This window comes from Phoenix dactylifera, chromosome 5, assembly GCF_009389715.1.
Source record: "Phoenix dactylifera cultivar Barhee BC4 chromosome 5, palm_55x_up_171113_PBpolish2nd_filt_p, whole genome shotgun sequence".
NCBI classification, from domain to species: Eukaryota; Viridiplantae; Streptophyta; class Magnoliopsida; order Arecales; family Arecaceae; genus Phoenix; species Phoenix dactylifera.
In genome coordinates this window covers 7,206,362-7,226,083 of record NC_052396.1, presented here as the reverse complement: position 1 = coordinate 7,226,083, position 19,722 = coordinate 7,206,362, and the positions used below count along the sequence as shown (strand labels likewise).

Here is a 19,722-nt window from a genome sequence, read left to right as displayed (position 1 = left end):
TTTAAAAGGACTCAGCAAATGGACAAGCAGCTCTCACAGAAACTTGGATCGTAATTACCGGAAGATAAAATCGTCCCATCTTAAGGTCAAAACAGGAGTCGCCGATTTGGCGTTTGGACCTCATAATCGAACTAACCAATGCCCGCAACCCACGCTATAATTATTATATACATTATTTGGTTCTATTTTTATAAAAATCCAGGAATCAATCCATAGATCATAAAGCAAAGACAAGGAAAAAAAGTCATGACCAAGTGGCCCCAACCCTATAGGCTTTGGTTAGCAATAATGCAAGCATACAACGAACCCATATTAATTAAGGATTATCGGTAAACTAATAGATTAAAGGCGAAGGGAGTCGAATAGAGGAGGGTGCAGGTGTCCATGGCAGGGTAGGCTGCAGTTCTTGGCCAAACTCTTCTCTTTCCTTCACCCAGAAAAAAGAGAACAGGAAAAGAAAACTCAAAATTCAAATATCATGATTCGGTAGCTTCCTTTCCGAAAACACAATTGGGTTCCTTCCCCCACCTTCCTTCTTTCTTTTGCAGTTTCCCTCTTTTCCACTCACTCGCCGTAGCAAACCCGGTCCTCCTTATCCCCTTTGCCCACCCCCCTTGCTCTCCCGTATCCCACTAAAAGGTCCCTCCACTCTTTCTTTTATAAAGTCCATCGTTTTAGTGCACATAGAAGAGAAGGATGATGCGAGGTGATCGAGGGGAGTTGGGGATGGAGATGGGACTAAGAGGAGGAGGAGGAGGAGGAGGAGGAGGAGGAGGGGAGTGTTCATCGTCGTCTGTAGCAGCGGCAGCGGCGGCGGCGGAGGAGGAGCAGCGGCAGCTGCTGAAGGCGGAGATCGCGGTGCACCCGTTGTGGGAGCAGGTGGTGAGCGCCCACGTGGGGTGCCTCCGGGTGGCCACACCAATCGACCACCTCCCCCTCATCGACGCCCAGGTTGCCGGTTCCCACCACCTCCTCCGCTCCTACGCCGGCCGCCACCGCCCCTTCCTCTCCCCCCAGGACAAGCACGACCTCGACGCCTTCCTCGTAAGTAGAATTACCCATATCATGGTTCTACTCTCTACTTCTTCTGCTGCTGCTTCGATTCTCTTAGCTTTCTGTTGTCATGGAATCGAGCAGGCACAGTATCTATTGGTGCTGTGCTCTTTTAGAGAGCAGCTCCAGCAGCACGTCCGAGTCCACGCCGTGGAGGCCGTAATGGCCTGCCGCGAGATCGAGCAGTCCTTACAAGATCTCACCGGTACGACGAACTCTCTCTCGCTTTCCGTTCATATGTTTTTCTTCCTCTCTCTCCAAGCCCCTCAATTCTCATACAAAACTTTTCACGACTATTAGCTGTGTAATTTTTTTTTTTTTTTTTACTTCATTGAGTTTGATGATTTCTTAGGTTAGGAATTATGATATCGGGCAATATTTATCAATCAACTGGGCGATTTCTTTGATGTAACTTCTTCTACGGTTACTTACCGGCGGCATCAAGATAAATATAGCTAGCTAGGAGTGGCGTCTTGTTATAGTCTTTGTTTGCTTCCTTTAATGGTGTCCTTTTTTTTTTCTCGGAAATCTCGTTCTATTGGTAGTCTTTAAAGGCACTATTGATGGAGTCGGGCCCGGGGGGTGAGGTGTTGGTTGGTTAAGTTGGGTGGGCAAATGACGACAAAAGAGGCTTCGTCATGCTTCGTGCCCACATGCATGGTAGAGGTCCCTCTCCACTTCTGGGTTTAATCCTTCCGCTGGGTAAAACTCTCATGTTTCTGTAATGAAGCATGATTTGTCTCGATCATTTCGATGGTTTTATCCTCTATAAATTAACAAGTATGCAGTCCTGCGAGCGAGCGCACATCCCTACGTTTTTTAAACAGTTTAACCATTTTTTTCTTTTGACATCTCTGAAAGCAAGGAAAACCTTAATCCGATGATTGTTTAGACTGGGTCTCATAATATGAAGAAATCTCATGTGGGACATATACTATTGTGGCAAGTTAAAAAAAAGTGAGGATGTACTTTTGATGCAGAGATCCGGATGCTTGTGGCCTTTAAAATGGACATAAGACACGATGTTCTTATCGTTGCTTTACTCTAGAAGGGATGTAAAGTTGATCTCCAATTTACTCCGTGAAGGAAAAGGATGTTTAGGTCGCCAAAATTATATAGAAATCATTAGCTAAGTGTACCAGCACAGAAAACTTTCTGAAATGCTCTATATGAAGGGGAGACTTTGTTGTTTCTCATATTGTTTCTTGAAGTCGCCATTACCTGGCAATTCTTGTATTATAGGCCTGCTAATGACATGCTTATCAGGGAATTTATCTGGCCAGAAAACGTCAGAACCATATCCATGAAAACACTAGTATGATAAAGAATTCAAATTCAAAGCCATAATTCTATTTGCACTTGGATGGACTTGTTTTCTGAATTAGAATTCAAAGCGCTGCTGACACTAGTCTACCTTGGAGAAATGATATCATCTTGGAATATGTTGTATACAGGATCATTTTATTCTACCATTCTGATAATTGTATAATCCTTTTTGTTATTTTTGTCCATTTTATTGACAATTCTCAATAGTTTCTCTCCCACAGAGAGAGAGAGAGAGAGAGAGAGAGAGAGTAGGGAGAGAGTATCTAGTTAGCTGACAATATTGATCTAATTGATAGTTTGGCCTTTGCAGACTTTAAAAATCATATAATTTGCAAGTGAACAATATGTTTTTTCTTGATCTTACGGACCCCGAACAAGTAAAAATAGCAAATGTTGGTGCTATTTCATTTTCGAATACATCTTAGGCTCTATTTTTTTAGGTTCTCCTTCAAATTGGCAACCCTAGAGCGAAAATGGCTAATGGAAATGAGATTTAACAGGCAGCAAAGGAGTTGAGCATCAATCAGAATGCTACTTTGTGAATTTTATGTGAACCAGCACAACAACTTTACCGCATATTTGTTAATAGAAAGTGGAAATACAAATAATTTGATAAGAAAATTTATGACAGCTAAATTCTACAAGAATCAGATATCTAACAAAGTTATTATATCTAAGATTATATATATCAGAACTTTTTAAAGCAAACATAGAACTATGCTCGGTGTTTGAATTTTGTTACTTGTCATGGTAAAACTGTAAATACACTACATCGATCTTCAGTTTTTAGGTTGAACATTAGTGAATTATTTAAATGTTAAATTGATCATTTAACATCGTGACCCTTAATCGTATTCTTCCAACTTAAGCCTTTCTTCATCTTTCTTTATACTGGACATTTTTCCGAGAAGAATTTATGTTTTACATTTAAAACAACTGTCTCCCTCTTTCATTAGTGTGGATATGCGATGGAACACACTTTGAATTACTATTATCAAATTGATAAAACTATGCACCTAATTTATTTTCTTGAACATAAGAAACATTTACATCATTTATTGATCCATGCATATGATATGGCAAACTCTTTTAGGAGTTACTCTTGAAGAAGGAGGAGGAGCAACAATGTCTGATGATGAGGATGAGCATCATTTGGATTGTCCTTTAGATATGAGTGTTGATGGGCATGACATGATGGGATTTGGTCCGCTTCTTCCTACTGAATCAGAGCGATCCCTAATGGAGAGAGTGAGACAAGAACTGAAGATTGAACTAAAACAGGTTTTCTTCCATTCGATTGGACTTGAAACTCGACGACTGATAGGATTTGACCCTCCGAGTAAGCTTCCCTCACATCTGCTTTACATGGTAATGCAGGGTTTTAGATCGAAAATTGAAGATGTAAGAGAGGAGATACTAAGAAAAAGAAGGGCAGGGAAGTTGCCCGGCGACACGACTTCTTTATTGAAGCAATGGTGGCAGCAACATTCTAAATGGCCATACCCAACAGTAAGTAATTGCCCATTTGAGTTATCTTCTTACATTAATTACTCTGGACATTATATCTGAAGACAAAGAAACTGCAAGCCTTCACACAAGGTGATGAGTTTAATTTTAGCACTACGTTCATCATACAGAAGCACGTAATGAAATTCATCAATCAGAAAAGATATAAAAGCACACAAAATAACCAAAGAGTCATATATGGAAACCTTCATATCGAAGTCATAAGATCCTCTAGGAGAGAACATAAAACTTCCTCTACAATATAATATATAATGTATATGACCCTGAAAATAAAGAAGTTCGTATGATTGATTACTTAGATGTCCATCTAGAATGCTTCACCTACCATCACAATGTCTCATGGCTTTTTAAATAAAAATAAATATTTTATGGCCTTTTTCTCAGGAAGATGACAAAGCAAAACTTGTCGAGGAGACTGGCTTGCAGTTAAAACAAATTAACAATTGGTTCATCAACCAAAGAAAGCGTAACTGGCACAATAACTCACAGTCGGCGACAACTCTGAAGTCCAAGCGTAAAAGGTACATTTGTTTTATTCTTTTTGTTTACATGCTCGATATCAAATAATATGTTGATATCTTTGCTAGAAAAAGAATATATTAATATCAACGAAGGGAAAATCTACTTCTTTGCAGGTAAAAGGCTACCGGTGACTTAAGCAAACTAATTAACCAAGGAGCAAAGGAAGCAATAGTGACTTCAATCTTGTTTTTCTGGGGGCATACCATTGTATTTTAATGATTGACTACTCGTAGATGAACTGAAATTGTTTCATAACATGGTGTGTATGTGTCATTAAATTTTAGACTATTGGTGTTTTTTGTCTCTAAATCTCAATTATGCTATGAGATTTGCAGATAGCGTCTGGTTTGTTGATTGATGTTCAGTGATTTGCATTGCTTCGTAAATAAAAGTGGTTAGTTTTGAACAATGTTCAATAAATCCTTATACTTACAATTTATTTATTTAAAATTGGGGTTATGATTACAATCTTTTTGTTCAAGAAAATCCATGAAATCAAATTTTTAATTACAAAAAAAAAGAAAAAAAAGGAAATCCATAACAAAGGAAAACAGAAGGTAGAATTTTTTTCGTGTGAAAATTTTCTAGAAATTTAATTAGAATAAAATTTCAAAAAATTTAATTTTTTCAATTAAAAGTTGGAGAGAAAAAAATCAAATGAAAAACTTGGGCTTGTTTGACATTTTTTGTGTTTTTTTCTTTATAAATTAGTGAAATATCATATGGAGATTGATGCTGAAGATAGCATTTGTACAAACTTCTGCCATTTCTTGCTCCTTTTTTCAACACAGAAAAAAAATTGCTATCAAAAATTCCAAAATATTTATATATTATTTTAAAAAAATCACATGGTTTCATCATACATGTTGTTTGCTCTATTTCATTTTTGTTCTTGGGCTTTTGGAAACAAATATATAAAACAGATGTAATATCAAATAGGCCCTAGATTTTTCTTGATAAATAAGTTTCCTAGACTGTTTTTCTCATAGTTGCCAGTAGTGAAAACTGATGCACGGAACAATACAAAAGCAATAAAAAGAAAATAATAATTAAAAAGAGATCCTAATGCAGGAAGGAGGAAAAATTACCATACACCAAGCAAAAAGATGCTATGAAAAGCACATGTAAAAATTGTGAGAACCCGTGCGGGCGTGTGTTTAGTCCCACATCGGTTATTCGCTGGGTAGATCTTGGGTATTTATACAGGATCAAGGAACCCAAATAATAACTTCCGGCTAGCCATTTTGGGTGAGATCCTGGGTTGTTACAAATGGTATCAAAGCGGACCCGGCCCATAACTTATGTGGACTAGAGGACACTGCAGCACAGATCTATTGGAGCTGACTACGGGTTGATCATGGTGTTTGTGATTAGATTCAAATGGATTTGTACCCTTAGCTTGACGAGGACATCAGGCCTTGAACGGGGGGAGTATGCGAGGACCCGTGCGGGCGTGTGTTTAGTCCCACATCGTTATTCGCTGGGTAAATCTTGGGTACTTATATAGGATCAAGGAACCCAAATAGTAATTTCTGGCTAGCCATTTTGGGTGAGATCCTGGGTTGTTACAAATGGTATCAGAGCGGACCTGGCCCATAACCTATGTGAACTAGGGGACACTGCAGCACGGATCCATTGGGGCTAACCATGAGCCGATCGTGGTGTTTGTGATTATATTTGAATGGATTTGAACCATTAGCTTGACGAGGACGTTAGGGCTTGAACGGGGGGAGTATGTGAGGACCCGTGCAGGCGTGTGTTTAGTCCCACATCGGTTATTCACTGGGTAGATCTTGGGTATTTATACAGGATCAAGGAACCTAAATAGTAACTTCCGGCTAGCCATTTTGGATGAGATCCTGGGTTGTTACAAAAATATATAGACACCAACAGGAAACTGTCATGGAATTAGTTTCTAGTGTGCATTTTGACTAATTTCTCAAGTTGGGGTCACTTGGTAAATAGCTAACAAATTAATTTATAAGTATTTATTAGAAAAACTTCTCTTTTGCTAGTATGTACTCTCTTTTTTCAAGAAAACAAATAAAAGGTTCAAAAGAAAAGATGGTATCATCAAGGCTGCTTTGGAGAATCTTTAATTCAGATTTTTCTTCCCTCACCCAAAACCTGCTGTGCTATGTCCTTCTTCTATGCTTTCCTTCTTTGCTTTTTTAAAAAAAGGCCCCAATTCCTACAAGTTCCCTACCTTTTGTCGCTTCACTTTTTACTTTTTTTTTTGTGTGTCAAATGATAGCTTATGGGATTTTCAATTAAGGTCTTATGATCCCCAACAAGTAAAGCATATTTGGCTAATCGATGAGCTGCCTTTGCTACAATTCCTTTTTGCATGAGAATATTTAGAACTCTTGCTTTCTTGGCAAGATTGTACACATTAATGATTAGTTGCCTTATTAATTCCTTTTTCTATGTCAATACCCAAGAACTTTTTGTTTATTGGAAAGATGGTACATAGGAATGGATGTTTAGTTGTTTACCCCCCCCCCCCCAAAAAAAAACGAGTAGTGGTTCAACTCCGAGTCTATCTCTTGGCAACAAAAACAATATGTGATAATATTGAGCGTATCCCCTTCCAATTCCATATTCTTAAAACCACACCCCAAGCTAAAATTGATGCATACCATAACAATCATCGGTTTTATAACCTTTAGGTTCGCAACAAATCTCATTTTTTGAACCAAAGCTGCCATCGTTTGACAAGCCCCCAATTCCTAGAAGTTTCCTTCTTTTGTAGTTTCGGTTTGAGAACGAATTTCTCAAAATATTGCCTCGGTTTCCTAGAAAATCACTATGATTTTGCTCCATGTTTCTCAAAAATAACTGGGTTTAGGATTGATGGATGTGTTGTGATTATGCCTTTATGATAACATCCTCCTGGCACATGAACTCTATTAGTATTATCATGATAATGGGCTTTGCGTGTCTTTTATCCATGCTGAACACGTCAAACCGAAGTCCAGCTCGTTAATATAGTGGGTGTAGATCGATACCCCAACCTTTTCCGCTTCATCCAGGAATGGAACTTTATGGGCCCTTGGAGCAAGTATAAAGCATGTCAAATGAAGTAAATCGATCAGGACTCCAAAATGATTATTGCTGGTGGTTGTTAGATTTTTGACACCTCGGTGCCGGAGGCTGAGCTGAGGACGGCATGAGCCGGATTGGGCTATACTTGGCGGGTGCTGCAGGCTAGAGTAGTTATACTTGAGCGTGACTCGGCCACGATTATTGGCTAGATCCAGAAAGACACTGGTGGTGAGTGTGGGTGTCACCTCCTGCGTCGAGATATCCGAGCTATGGTTAGTGGTATCATGGTGTTCCAAGACAAGCATGTATACAGAGAGGCCAATGGGGTTGCGGTCTGAGTGGCCTCGTATGTGGCCAATCAATCCGGAGGTGCATTGTGGGTCGGAGAAATGGAGCTGTCTAGAGCGCCCCGGAATGTGTTGTTTTTTGATCTTTTTGGATATATCTGTACTAAAATTGTATAAATCATCCACCTTGCCAAAAAAAAAGTAAATCAAAATTTGGTATTCATGAATGGTAGAATATCTCAGTTTTATTTAAAAAAGCTGTTCTAATTAGAAACGTTTGGAGAATTAGGATTGTTCCATGAAATCAACCCCCAATGATCGAAACAAGCTTGATGATGATAGTTATGTTATTGGAGTCCGCAGACCAGTTGGACAGTTAACTAGAGGTTGGTGTTGAGGACTTGATGCACCATATCTGATAGCAGGTTCCACAAGCATGGCCATTGTTGAATAATATGGAACTTGGTCCCATTGCCATTGTCGAAGAGTAACCACAAGGCCCACCTAAGGGAATGAGAACCAAATTCAAATGAGCTCAAATGGGAGAGAAGAAACCTAGGGATGAGATCGGGTATCAAAGATCCAGAAACCAGCCCATTGTTTGGGATGCGGAATATTTATGGTGCAAGGTAATTTTAGCTGAGTACAAATTTAAGGGCACCTGGCTACAAGGAAGAACATCTCCCAGGGAGCTAGGCTCTGGACACGAGATTGATTTATTCAGGCAGCCTTGGCTTTCCTTTACTCTTTGATTCAATGTCGATTCGACTCAGTATGAATTGTGACTTTGATGGACTTGAGGTGTCTGATATGTTTACAAAGCAGAAGCTGGCTACATTTTTTTCCTCAGGAAATTATCTCCAGCATTGTTGAAATTCCTACGCCAAGAGGCCACTGGAAAGACAAATTAGCTTGGGTCAAGACTAGAGCTACAAAGGTCAATCTAAAGGGGCCGTACAATGTCATGATCAATAGACCACTGATCAGACTTCTAATAAGTTTTCATGTACATGGAGGACTCCTGTTAAGCGTAGAACCAGTTTCCCCTGGTGGAGAACCAAATGGAGTTCGCCTGTTAAATCTACTCTTATGTCTCATGACATGGTAGATCCTTTACAAAGTGGCGGTTATCTTTGTCATGATGTTCAAGAAGATTCAGAGCAGGCTGTAGTTATAGTGTCCTAATGCTCAAGCTTTGCGGAGTGACGAAAAAATATAGTAGGGAAGGAAGAGAGTTGCCACCAGAGTCACGGAGATCACTCTAGTACGCTTAGCTGGAACATGGATATGGATGGACTTGATCTTGTGGTTGTCTCCCCCTTAATTTTAGAGTCCATCCTATATAGAAGTGCTCCTCGATACCCCGTAATTTTGGGCTTCATGACCACAATGGTCAACATGCGAAATGCTGTCGAGGCTCAATTTCAGATTACCTCTCCAAATCCAACACTTTTGAGGCTTGCAAGTTTTAAGCAGAAGAGACTTGAATGGAGGGGTTATTTTGGGATGCAAGCAATGATGGGTTCTTCACTGGTAAAGCTTCCTTCACGGTGACTCCTTTTAGGAAAGCCAATCACTTAGCTGATGAATCCCTCTCCACTGTCAATTCAAACCATTTCAACACGACAGCACTGGCGCTGAGGTGTTCTGGATCCTTGTGATACCCTTCCGACTTATCCACTTCTTATATGTGGGCAATCCTTTCCCCTTGGAATGCTGAAGGTTAGTTTTGATGGATCGGTGAGTAACTTACCCAACAGAGGCTGGCTTCATAATTTGGAGGCATAGTGGAAAGATGATTCATGCAGCAGCAAAATCTTTTGGTACAACTTCTCGGTCCCTGAAGCAGACTTCAAGCAACCAGGCATGGATCGTAGACTGCAGTGTTTGCGTATAATCCCACACAGATCTGGCAGTAAGAAGACTGAGTCCAGTGCTCCAATGGATCCAGATTCCTAGAACTGCTCCTAGCACCTGCCTCTTCTGAGAGAGATCTTGCAGCTTCACAGAGTTAGCCCATGAAGGTGTTAGGGATTTCCTTCACAGATTTCCTTTACATTGCAGCAGAGGCTTAGTTAAGCAGAGACCTAGTTGTTAGTTTTTCTTCTTGTTTATGGAGTCATCCCCCCAATCAACGCACCAAATAAAAGAAATATACATTCTCATTATACTGATTAAACAATTATTTCGCAACTTTCTAGTTGCAAAATCAAATAACTTGAATTTTTAATTCTTAGATTTAAGCAAACTACCCACGTAGTGTTTCGGCAGGCTGAAGTAACCATGAATGCTTAACTTGGGATGATGTCCTTCAGAGAGAGACAATAGGAAGACCTGGGATCAACATATGGAAGACAAATTTTAAACTTTTGTCATTTTTTCTGTGCATTTTACTAAAAATAATCAAAGTTTTAAAGTTTTTACAATCATTAAATGTAAAAAATACTAAGACACTTTCATTAGATATTGCAGAAAATAAGTCAAAAGTGATTTGTATGTAGCATCGTACTATAGTAGTATGTCGAGAAGGAAACAGAGTCCAACATAATGAAAATTCTGCTAGTATACGCAACAGAGAAGGAGCTGCAGAAAAGTCATCAGACTATTGTTTCTATGCATATTCAACGTACCAACTTATAACAATTTACCACTCTCAGAAAACACAGTAAACCAGCTCATAAGAGTATCTGGAGATCAAGAAAATGACTAGAAATCTCTACACTGTATATGCTCACACGCCTTTGAAAGCTCAACCTGAATCTCAGTTTCCAATTGATGCAAATATTCTCTACTTGTAACCAGCAGGATAACCAGGTGGCGGGTAAGAACCAGCTTGGGGATAAGCAGGTGGATATCCACCCTGAGGAGGTGGTGGATACCCGTAAGGTTGCCCATATGCCGGCTGGGGTGTATATCCAACAGGAGGTGGAATAGGCTGATCGATGCGTGACATCTGCTGGACTGGAGGCACTGCCATCATTGGTGATGGCCCAAACTTGCCATCTCTCTTATCCAGTTCGATCTTATGTTGTGTCTGAACTCGCAAATACAGAACTATTAATTGAAAAATGTCCCTGGAAACGCACGAAGGTAAATAAAATTCTGACGTAGTCTAATCATTCTAGCTTACCTGCATGCATGCACAGACCCTGCAAAATATATGCAAGTACATAAGTTATGGTCATTAATGGCCTCTACTAAGACAATAAAGACAATGACAGAAAACCTGGCATAGTCTTACGTGCAGTATACAAAGTCAGACAGACAGGACAATATCTGGGAAGCTTCCTGGATTTCATCACTTCCAACAATCATCGCAACAATTGAGAAAATGCACGCAATTTGTTGGAGGCAGAACATAAATCCCTGCATTTAAATGTACACACAAGTGCGATTCTCTAAGACCACAGCTAGTTTCAGCACAAGAAATTGATAGCTTTGGAACAAAGAGAAGAGATAAGTACAATAATGCAGTTATCGCACTGAGTCGTTTGTATGTTGAACTCATCTTGCAGCAAGAAGCGGGTTGAGGCAACTGAGTTACCAAAGCATAGGAAAACCTGAAACAAAAATGTCAAGTGAAACAGAATTCAATGATATGAAGTAGGTGTGAGACGCAGTTATTGGATAACATTTCATAGATAAAGTTTTAGCTATATGCAGTACACATTCAATTTTTTCCATCTAAGATTGTAATACTAAGCCATTCTAAAATGCTAACAAAACTATAGCATTAATGTTCTGTACATGCTTCAATAGGGTAGGACTCTTCAGTTCGGTTTATATACACCGAAAAAGGATGAGGCTTACCACATACATCTAACTATCAATCAAGCACCACATAACCCCAGTCCTTGACTCAAGGAAAAGGGTTCACATGATGTTGGCAGCATTTTGATAGAAAAGGCCAACTAAGAGCAATCTGTAGGTTACTGGCATAAGGGTGATTTTAAAGCAATGCAACCAAAACGTAACCCATCCTCGTAAGCAAACAGAATGGGTTATCAAGAACATAAATTGTGTTAAATTGACTCTGGCGAAAAATGTGCAAGACTTTGAAGTTCTTCCGTTCTTCATCTGGATTTAATGAGCAGAAGCAGCACTGGACTTCCAAATCAGCTAAAAACCGAGCAGTAAAAGATTATAGTTTCAATAACCAACCAGAAATGTGGCACCATGAACAAGAAAAAACAACAATCTTTAGAAAGATAAAATAAAATAAAATGTTTAGATGGAGACTGAATGCTCCATGCTTAAAAGGGAATAAATCATGGCTACTTGATAAAAAAAATGATGAATAATATTGTAACTTGAGGTAGGTATAATGCATAAGCATAATACAACATGAAGAATAAAACTAAAAAAAAGATGGGCAAATGTTAGTAGTCGTTTAGTATAAGGAAATTTTATTAGCATCTGCACAAGAAGTAGCACAAGAGGAATACATTGTTAATTATTGTAGACTGCAGAGTAGGAATAATGCGGAAGTGTAATAAGATATGAAAAGAATTTTTTAAAAAAAATAAAAAAAAGATGGTGATACATTAATAGTCATTTAGTATATGTAAATTTTATTAGCACCTGTGCAACAAGTAGGACAGGAGCAATGAATTATGTATTATAATAGACTCCCTATTAACTAAAATTACAGTGGAAGAAACTCTAATCTTTATACAGAAAAATTGTAACATATTATTCCAATAACCTGTATTTGACATGTAAGGTTAACTGTTACAAAACGTTCTGTAAGAGGTGCACATAGTTTTACGAACCAACTGACTAACACTGTCCTCTGCTGCTGGCTATTGGTGAATGAGATAAAAGGGAGAGAGAGAGAGAGAGAGAGAGAGAGAGAGAGAGAGAGAGAGAGCAGCCACTTTGTTGCTAGCAGTTCCCACTTTTAGTTTAACATTAGACACTGACGAGAAGGAGCCAACAATCAACAAAAAAGAGAAGGAACCAACAGGCCAGGTCAATGACAAGCCCTTCATCACTAAAACCATATCACTATTCCACACTGCTTTTATATAGAGGAATACAACATATTTATACATGTTTTTTGTGGAGGAATGCAATATATGCCAACCTTAAAAATACAATAACTAAGATACTTGAAGTTTACCCCAAAAAATAGGCTAGGTATTAAATATTAGTAGTTATCAACATTGAAACGATGTTTTTCCTAATAGAATCACAAGATATTAGAAATTATTACTTTCGAAGATATAAATTGACATAGGGTCTACTATATTTTCATTGGCACATTGACCGATGCATGAGCAAAGAATAGAGATAGTTAGATAACTAGTTGTATAGGGACTAACAGAGGATACGAAAGTAAACAGAATATAAAACTCTATAAAGTTACAGGAGATTCAAAAGTTAGATTTCACCAAAACTTACAAACTAGTAATGGCAAATAAATATCCTAGAAAAGGATACATAAAAATCATGACAGCGCTACATTTTTGCAAAATTAAAAGAATTAAACATCAAGACAGGAAAGAAAAGGAGAAAATTTTACAATACAACACAGGTAGGCAGTTGTGGGTGCATTATGCCAAGAACAAGAAGCAAGGAAAGGAGATGTGGACGAATACCTTTGTGGCATTTAACAGAATAAACGTGGATTTTTTTATAAAGAACTGAGGTACTTAAAATCTGAACCAAACAAGTTGTAGAATCTGATTGCTTGCTGTACTACAATAGTGACGAGATGATCAATTTGAGAGTCTAATTGTAAGCAGCACATATATAAAGACACATAATTTAAATGGACTTTTCCCAAAAGAACATCAACAAAAACAGATCCAGTATCAAACAAGAGCAAAGGATAGATAACATAGAACAAGTGGAAGGATGTTTTTTTTTTCAAAGCAAGGATACCAAAAGCCAAGTAAAGTAATGGTATGCAGGGAAGGGCTGGCTTTGCTGATTGAGGGCCTTAAAGTAAAGGATTAGTCATATATTTGAGCAGGGGAAGAACTACAGTCCATGGGGATTTATAGAAGTGTCATGCCACTGGTATTTTAAGGCATACCTGAAATTTCAACAAAGCTAATAAGTAGTTCAAATGTGGAAAACTGTAAACGTAAATGAAAGAGATGTGTTCAGCCTATGACGATGAATAAATAATTGCAATTTTTTAAAAGATTTTGGTGAATGGTTAAGTAGAAAAAAAGGATTCTGATTACTAAAGAAGAATAACTAAAGATTAACTCATCAGATAATTCTAAATTTAAGAACTGCCAACCTCCCTGGTAAGATATTAATAGAAGGAGAAAAATTATCATTGCTTTTAAAATAAGGGATGGAAAAGCATTATAAATTTAATAAAGGTAATCTAGATCTTTAATGATGCATGAAAGCTGGCCTCAATATAACCCTCAAGTAAAATTGGCTGCAGCTGCTATAAAGTATGAATATTAGTACTGCCCTTCACACATAAATTAACGAGAAAAGAGTTGTTTCGATTACTTGTGATGAAATTTCTGGAAGCAGTGAATAAAGATGATAAGTCCAAAGAGCACCCGCTCACACCCACAAAATGAGGCGCGCTGGGATAAAGAAGTTAAAGAAGGCTCCAAAAATAAGAGTCCTCAATTCATGTGAAAAGATTCATGGAGGCAAGGGGAGACCTTACAGACCTGGATAGAAGTCGTGCAAGGATTTGAACATAGTAGTGCCAACATAAAAATGGAAGTTTTAATAAAAGAAATGGCATAGAAGGATAAACTCATTGATTATGGCCAGGCTTGTTATATACATATTGCTAGGTTTAAATCAGACAATCTTAAAGAGTAAGATGAATTACAAGGGGAAAATATTATCTTTTATTTGTACATCACATTGTACAATTCTAATAACAATATCCAATCAATTCTAAGAACATCGCCCTTCACTTTTTACTTCATTTTTTTTTGGTAAAGTGGATAAATTAAACCATTGGAGTATAGATATATTCGTGGGAATTAGAAAACAAAATATTTAAAAATCGAGTAGGAAGATCCGTAGTAGAGTCCCATAACGTAGTCCTGTTATGGTTGGCCACATAAGTGGCCATCCAATCTGTTGTATTATTAGCTTCTTTATAGATATGTGATACCTCAAGGGAGAGCAATGTATGCATCATTTGCCAGCAATCCTGTAGAAGTGGATGAGGTCTGGCATCAAAAGATTGTGAATTCAAGAGACATCTAATAGTTGTCAAGAAGTCCTCCTCTAAGCAAATATGAGAGGCCCTCAATATCTATGTAGCATAAGTTAACCCCTCCTATGCAGCATGTAGTTCTGCTATCGGAACAGTTGTATCAAAAATTCTGACATCACTTGTGGCTAATAGAGCACCACTAGCGCTCCTACTAATAATGCTCGCTCCACCAAGAGCACCTCTCTCCTCTACAGTATCATTAAAGTTGACCTTGAGGAAGTAGAGGGGTCGTGGCTCCCAAGAAGAATATGTCACCTATAAGAAAGCAGAAACTGCATGAAAAGAGCCACAGATTACCCCTACTATCAAAAATCGCTCTGAAGTAGGTTACCCCTACTTTACTCAGTATTGATGTATGTGTTCATGAAGCATATTGTTGCAGATTTTAGACTTTTTCAGTTTTTAGTGCTTACTAGTTTTGAAATAGCGACTTTTTTGATCGTATCTTGGTGATCTGATGATCTAATATTGAATTTCGAGGATTTAGATCCTTTTTTGTCTTCCTCAATATCTCATTTCTATGTAACTTCTTGTTTAGAATTCCAGTGAGATCTGGCCTAAGTGTATTGCTTACAAAAAATGTAAGCAATTGGGTTACTTTGCCCCGACTATTGCCTTTTTATTTTGTGTGATGTGAGAAATATTGACCGCCACATCAGAAGATATTAGCTGTGGGGCCATTTAGTTCAGCAAGCCAAATACATAAAAGAGAGAAAAGGGTGACGAAGGGACAAAGCCAGATGCTCCATCCCTCTTGGGCATCCATATGCATCCCTTTTGACCCATCCCACCTTCTCTCCTAGTAACCATAGGAATGGCCAAAAAAAGGAGCTAATTTTGGACCTTTTTTATTAAGGCTGCATGTTTTGCATACATGTACATGTGTATATCCTACAGATGTAAGGAGAGACATTTTGCATCAATAAACAAGATTAGAATCTCCTCTCTTTCACTTAGCCATCCTATACATGGAAAACTTTCCTATATTTATAAAATGTATTTCTCTCATTTAAATTTTATTAAGCTTTGGAAAAAAAAAATATGAAGAGGCATATTATACCTATAACATATCAGACATTCTTTGTGGAAGGAAATTAATTAACATGGTGTTTCAAATACAAAGTTCGTGAGAGTATAGAAGATGCTCACAAGAGCTGAGTGTCTATTAAATTGATTCAAGTAATTTATTTTTCTTTGGTTGACAATAAGGTAAAGAACCACAAAGAAAACTCAAAAATGATGCAGGTTCGAAACAGTGACAATGCCAACTGAAGGTAACAGGCATTTTTCTTTTGGTACAAAAGGTAACAGGCTTTTCAAGCATCACAAGAAAGTTAAAATTATAACACATTATGGTAATATCAAAAGATAAAGGACCATCTTATTTTAGGTCAACAGATAATGCTATAAAATAAAAGGATAATCAAAAAATAAAATGATTTAATACCTCAGCGCAAAGGCAAAACTCCGGGCATCGACTCTCTCCACATCTGCCACTACATGGGAGATAGCCAGCACAGCAGACATACCTAAAGAGAGAGCAGTCTTATGAGGGCAAAGGAAAGAAATGAATGTCGAAAGGACAAAAAAATCATATACTATAATTTATGCGGACAAAAGACACAACTGAAAATTACCTTGTCATGTCATTATAAAGAGCTCGTTTGCGGAGCATGTAAGAAACACATGGCCCACTAAGGAGAAACAAGCATGTTAGAGAATATTCAAACTAATTCAAACATTGATTTTTGCAATAAGACATGTTAAAAATGTAAAAATAAGAGAGCAAACCAATTCAATTACCATAGAATGAGAATGGTGTTTTGAGTAAATGTAAAGCAAAGCACCAAAAAATAAAAACAGAGATAACTGGAGCAAGTTATGGGATTAAGCATTAGCCATATGCATATGCTGAGTACATCAGCAAGCCAAATGATCAACCTTAATCAGAACCCATGATTTTAACCCAAGGACAACAAAAATATGCAAGGCCATAGTAGCAAACTAGCATAGGCCAACCCAAAGTAAATTTCTTTCTAATATCACTTCTATCGTCAAATGACTAAGCTCAACGAACATGTTAAACAGATCAATACGGGAAACTTAAAGCAAATACGACAGAGACGAGAAAACATTTAATTAGAACATTCAGTAAGAACCTTTGGTGAAGATTGAAATGTTTAAATCATAATTTCCTAAGAGGAGTCTAAAACTGAAATAATTTAATATAATGCACTGTGCTAAACTGAAAATAGACAAATATAAAGATATGAAATTCTTACAGTAGACATGCTCAACTCTAACATGAAAGCTTTGGTAGAACCCCTATTTGGGACAAAAGGATCTATGGTCAACCTAATAAAGAATGACCAGACTCTACTTCAAGTGCTTATCTCTTATTTTTACTTTTACAGAAAGGCTAGTAATTCTTTCCAAATAATAGGTTTTGATATATCAGTATCAAATAAAGCCAAGTGTTTTTAAATTAGACGAAATACATCAAGGCCCTATTTGTTGCTTCAGATATGTTTGACATCATTTTCCAAGTAGGCACTTTAGGTGTGGATCAGTGTAATTTTGTTTGATGAAGTCCTTCAAATCTTCCAGACACCATCATCAACCTACATGATCAGTATGTAAAATTACAAACGCACCCAAATGTTTCCACTGGGTGATATAAGTATATCATAGGATAATTTACTTTATGATCATTGAACCAGAAGAAATAGTGATTGTCACAGTTTACATGATTTGGAGCAATCAATGGTCACCATATAAATGATATATATGTAACATCCTTTAGCTCAAGAAGGATCTAGACATGCAAGTATGTAAGTTTAAGCTTTCAGGAACATGCAGCTTGCAGAATTATCATTTCGAAAAAGACAAGACAGGCTGTCAAGTCCTAAACTAGATATTCAAGGACAAAAAGTCAGGGAAAGACAATTGGCTTAGAAAAGTTCATGTTTCAATATAATTCAATTAAGATCTCAAATTTTCTATTTAAGAATATAAGTATCATGGGAAAACTTATAAACTAAATCTCATATTCTGCATGATCATGAGCATTTTGATGCCTAAAATCAAATCATTTCCAGATAATCATTTCTTCTTCTTCTTTTCTTCTTATAATGATGTTTGTGCAGTAAAGGCACCACTAAAACCCCACCGCTTTTTTTTGCCTTCTCATCTTCTCGTTGCCCCTTAAGATATTCTTCCTTTTAGACCTAAAATGAACTAAAAAAAAGAAACTAGTTCGCTCATTAGATCTTCGACGCTGCCTCCTGTGATAAAGGTAAAATCATTATTCATCCATTTATTCAGCATCCATCAAGCAAACTTTTGAATACCACAGGAGGCAGGGAGGGAAGAAGATAGCGAAAATGAAAAGAATCAAAAGATGCTAAAAGGAAATCGAAATATATTCCAAGACGAATTGCCCCCAGAACCGCTAGGTCTCAGGGAATATACACGAAAAATTCAAGAGGCACTCCTCATAATTAAACCTATAAAATTAACAAAAAGAGAAAGAAACATTCGCGGACAGAAACAATGCAAGAAAAAGCAACAGCATTGGATCGATCAACCAAAAATTGAACCGAGAGACAGGCAAAAGCCCAACATCAAGCTCAAAATACTCACCACCCCAGCGCCAGGCAACAAACTGCGGACAAGAACGATCACATCGATCAGAGATCGGCTCAAGAAGCAAATCAAGAAAAAGGAAAAGATCAAGAGGTCGACGGATCGAGAGTGGCTCACAGGGAAAGTCGGCCTTCATGGTGCTCATGAGATCGACGTGCCAGAAATTCCGGTAGCTCTGCCGGAGCTGCATCTTGTCGAGGTACACCTGCGACGCCATCGCCGGATTCGCCGCCGCCGCGACGACGGTCGATCGCGAGCTCTGATCGAAGAGGCAGCGGAGATCTAGATCGGGCGAGCTACCCCTCGCCCACCCTTTCCGCCGAATAGAGGCAAGTGCGTTGGGGACTCGGGGAATTGGGTCCAATTTTTTTAAAAATTTCTGGGGGATAAAGTGCACCCAGTCATCGGAAAATGGGCAGCTCCACGTGGGGTGAGCTTGCTTGGTTTTGAAAAATTAATTAATGAAACGTCGAGTAGGAGAACGCCAGGCACGCAACCGCGTATTTGACGCGGACACTGTTTTGGATCAGCTGTGTTAAAAACGCGAAACACTGTAATCTGCGAGGGTAATAAAGGAACTCGACAACAATTAATTCATTCGAGAAGGTGATCGCTGACAGCCTGACAGTAGGCGCGTGCTGAACCAAACGTTTCGATCGGATGGTACGGATGTTCGCTCGACGGAGAGAGGGTTGGATACTTGGATCAGCAGTTGCGTCTTTTGATGATCACGGAGCCCGTTTGATCGCGTGTACAGCTCTGGTTGGCGTGGCCGTGATGGGGGCACTACTGACGTGGAATCGCACAAATGTGGAGGAATCTAACCCAACATGTGAACCAGCGGACTCCGGAGCGGGGTCTATTGCGGAGGAAGTGTCATCATGATTGCTTTTGCTCCAATCCTCTTGACTTATCATGCTTGACACCCAATATGGCCCTATTTTTCTTTTTTTTTTAATTTCATCATAAATTTTAATTTACGTATAAATCGGATCTTTTTTCTTTTAAATATCTGCAAAATATGTTTCCGTGATTCCGATTTTTTATCATCACAAGTTAGAACTATTTTTTTATTGTCTTTTGTGATTCGTTTTACTTCTATTTAAT

The 19,722-nt window shown here is 38.2% G+C and overlaps 2 protein-coding genes across 2 annotated transcripts; one reads left to right on the top strand and one right to left on the bottom strand.

Moving 5' to 3' along the window:
* Nucleotides 1–337: 337 nt before the first annotated feature.
* On the top strand, nt 338–4,837 carry LOC103719659 (homeobox protein knotted-1-like 3). The gene is made up of 6 exons (XM_008809003.4): nt 338–1,044; nt 1,138–1,258; nt 3,473–3,660; nt 3,757–3,888; nt 4,291–4,427; nt 4,542–4,837. Exons 1-6 carry the CDS (start codon nt 697–699, stop codon nt 4,543–4,545), a joined length of 930 nt encoding a protein of 309 aa, XP_008807225.2. The 5' UTR covers nt 338–696; the 3' UTR covers nt 4,546–4,837.
* Nucleotides 4,838–10,304: 5,467 nt separating this feature from the next.
* LOC103719660 lies at nt 10,305–18,996 on the bottom strand. Its single transcript, XM_008809004.4, has 8 exons — nt 18,733–18,996; nt 18,613–18,634; nt 16,608–16,664; nt 16,418–16,499; nt 11,225–11,320; nt 11,002–11,126; nt 10,891–10,909; nt 10,305–10,794 (listed from the first exon to the last, which is right to left on the bottom strand). Exons 1-8 carry the CDS (start codon nt 18,830–18,832, stop codon nt 10,549–10,551), a joined length of 747 nt encoding a protein of 248 aa, XP_008807226.2. The 5' UTR covers nt 18,833–18,996; the 3' UTR covers nt 10,305–10,548.
* Nucleotides 18,997–19,722: the final 726 nt, after the last annotated feature.

Coding starts and splice junctions, on each gene's coding strand:
- LOC103719659 (XM_008809003.4), top strand. CDS start 697: ATGATGCGAGGTGATCGAGGGGAGTTGGGGATGGAGATGGGACTAAGA. Junction 1,045..1,137: donor ACGACCTCGACGCCTTCCTC/GTAAGTAGAATT, acceptor GGAATCGAGCAG/GCACAGTATCTATTGGTGCT. Junction 3,661..3,756: donor TGAAGATTGAACTAAAACAG/GTTTTCTTCCAT, acceptor ATGGTAATGCAG/GGTTTTAGATCGAAAATTGA.
- LOC103719660 (XM_008809004.4), bottom strand. CDS start 18,832: ATGGCGTCGCAGGTGTACCTCGACAAGATGCAGCTCCGGCAGAGCTAC. Junction 18,635..18,732: donor CATGAAGGCCGACTTTCCCT/GTGAGCCACTCT, acceptor TCTTGTCCGCAG/TTTGTTGCCTGGCGCTGGGG. Junction 16,665..18,612: donor TGTTGCCTGGCGCTGGGGTG/GTGAGTATTTTG, acceptor GTTTCTCCTTAG/TGGGCCATGTGTTTCTTACA.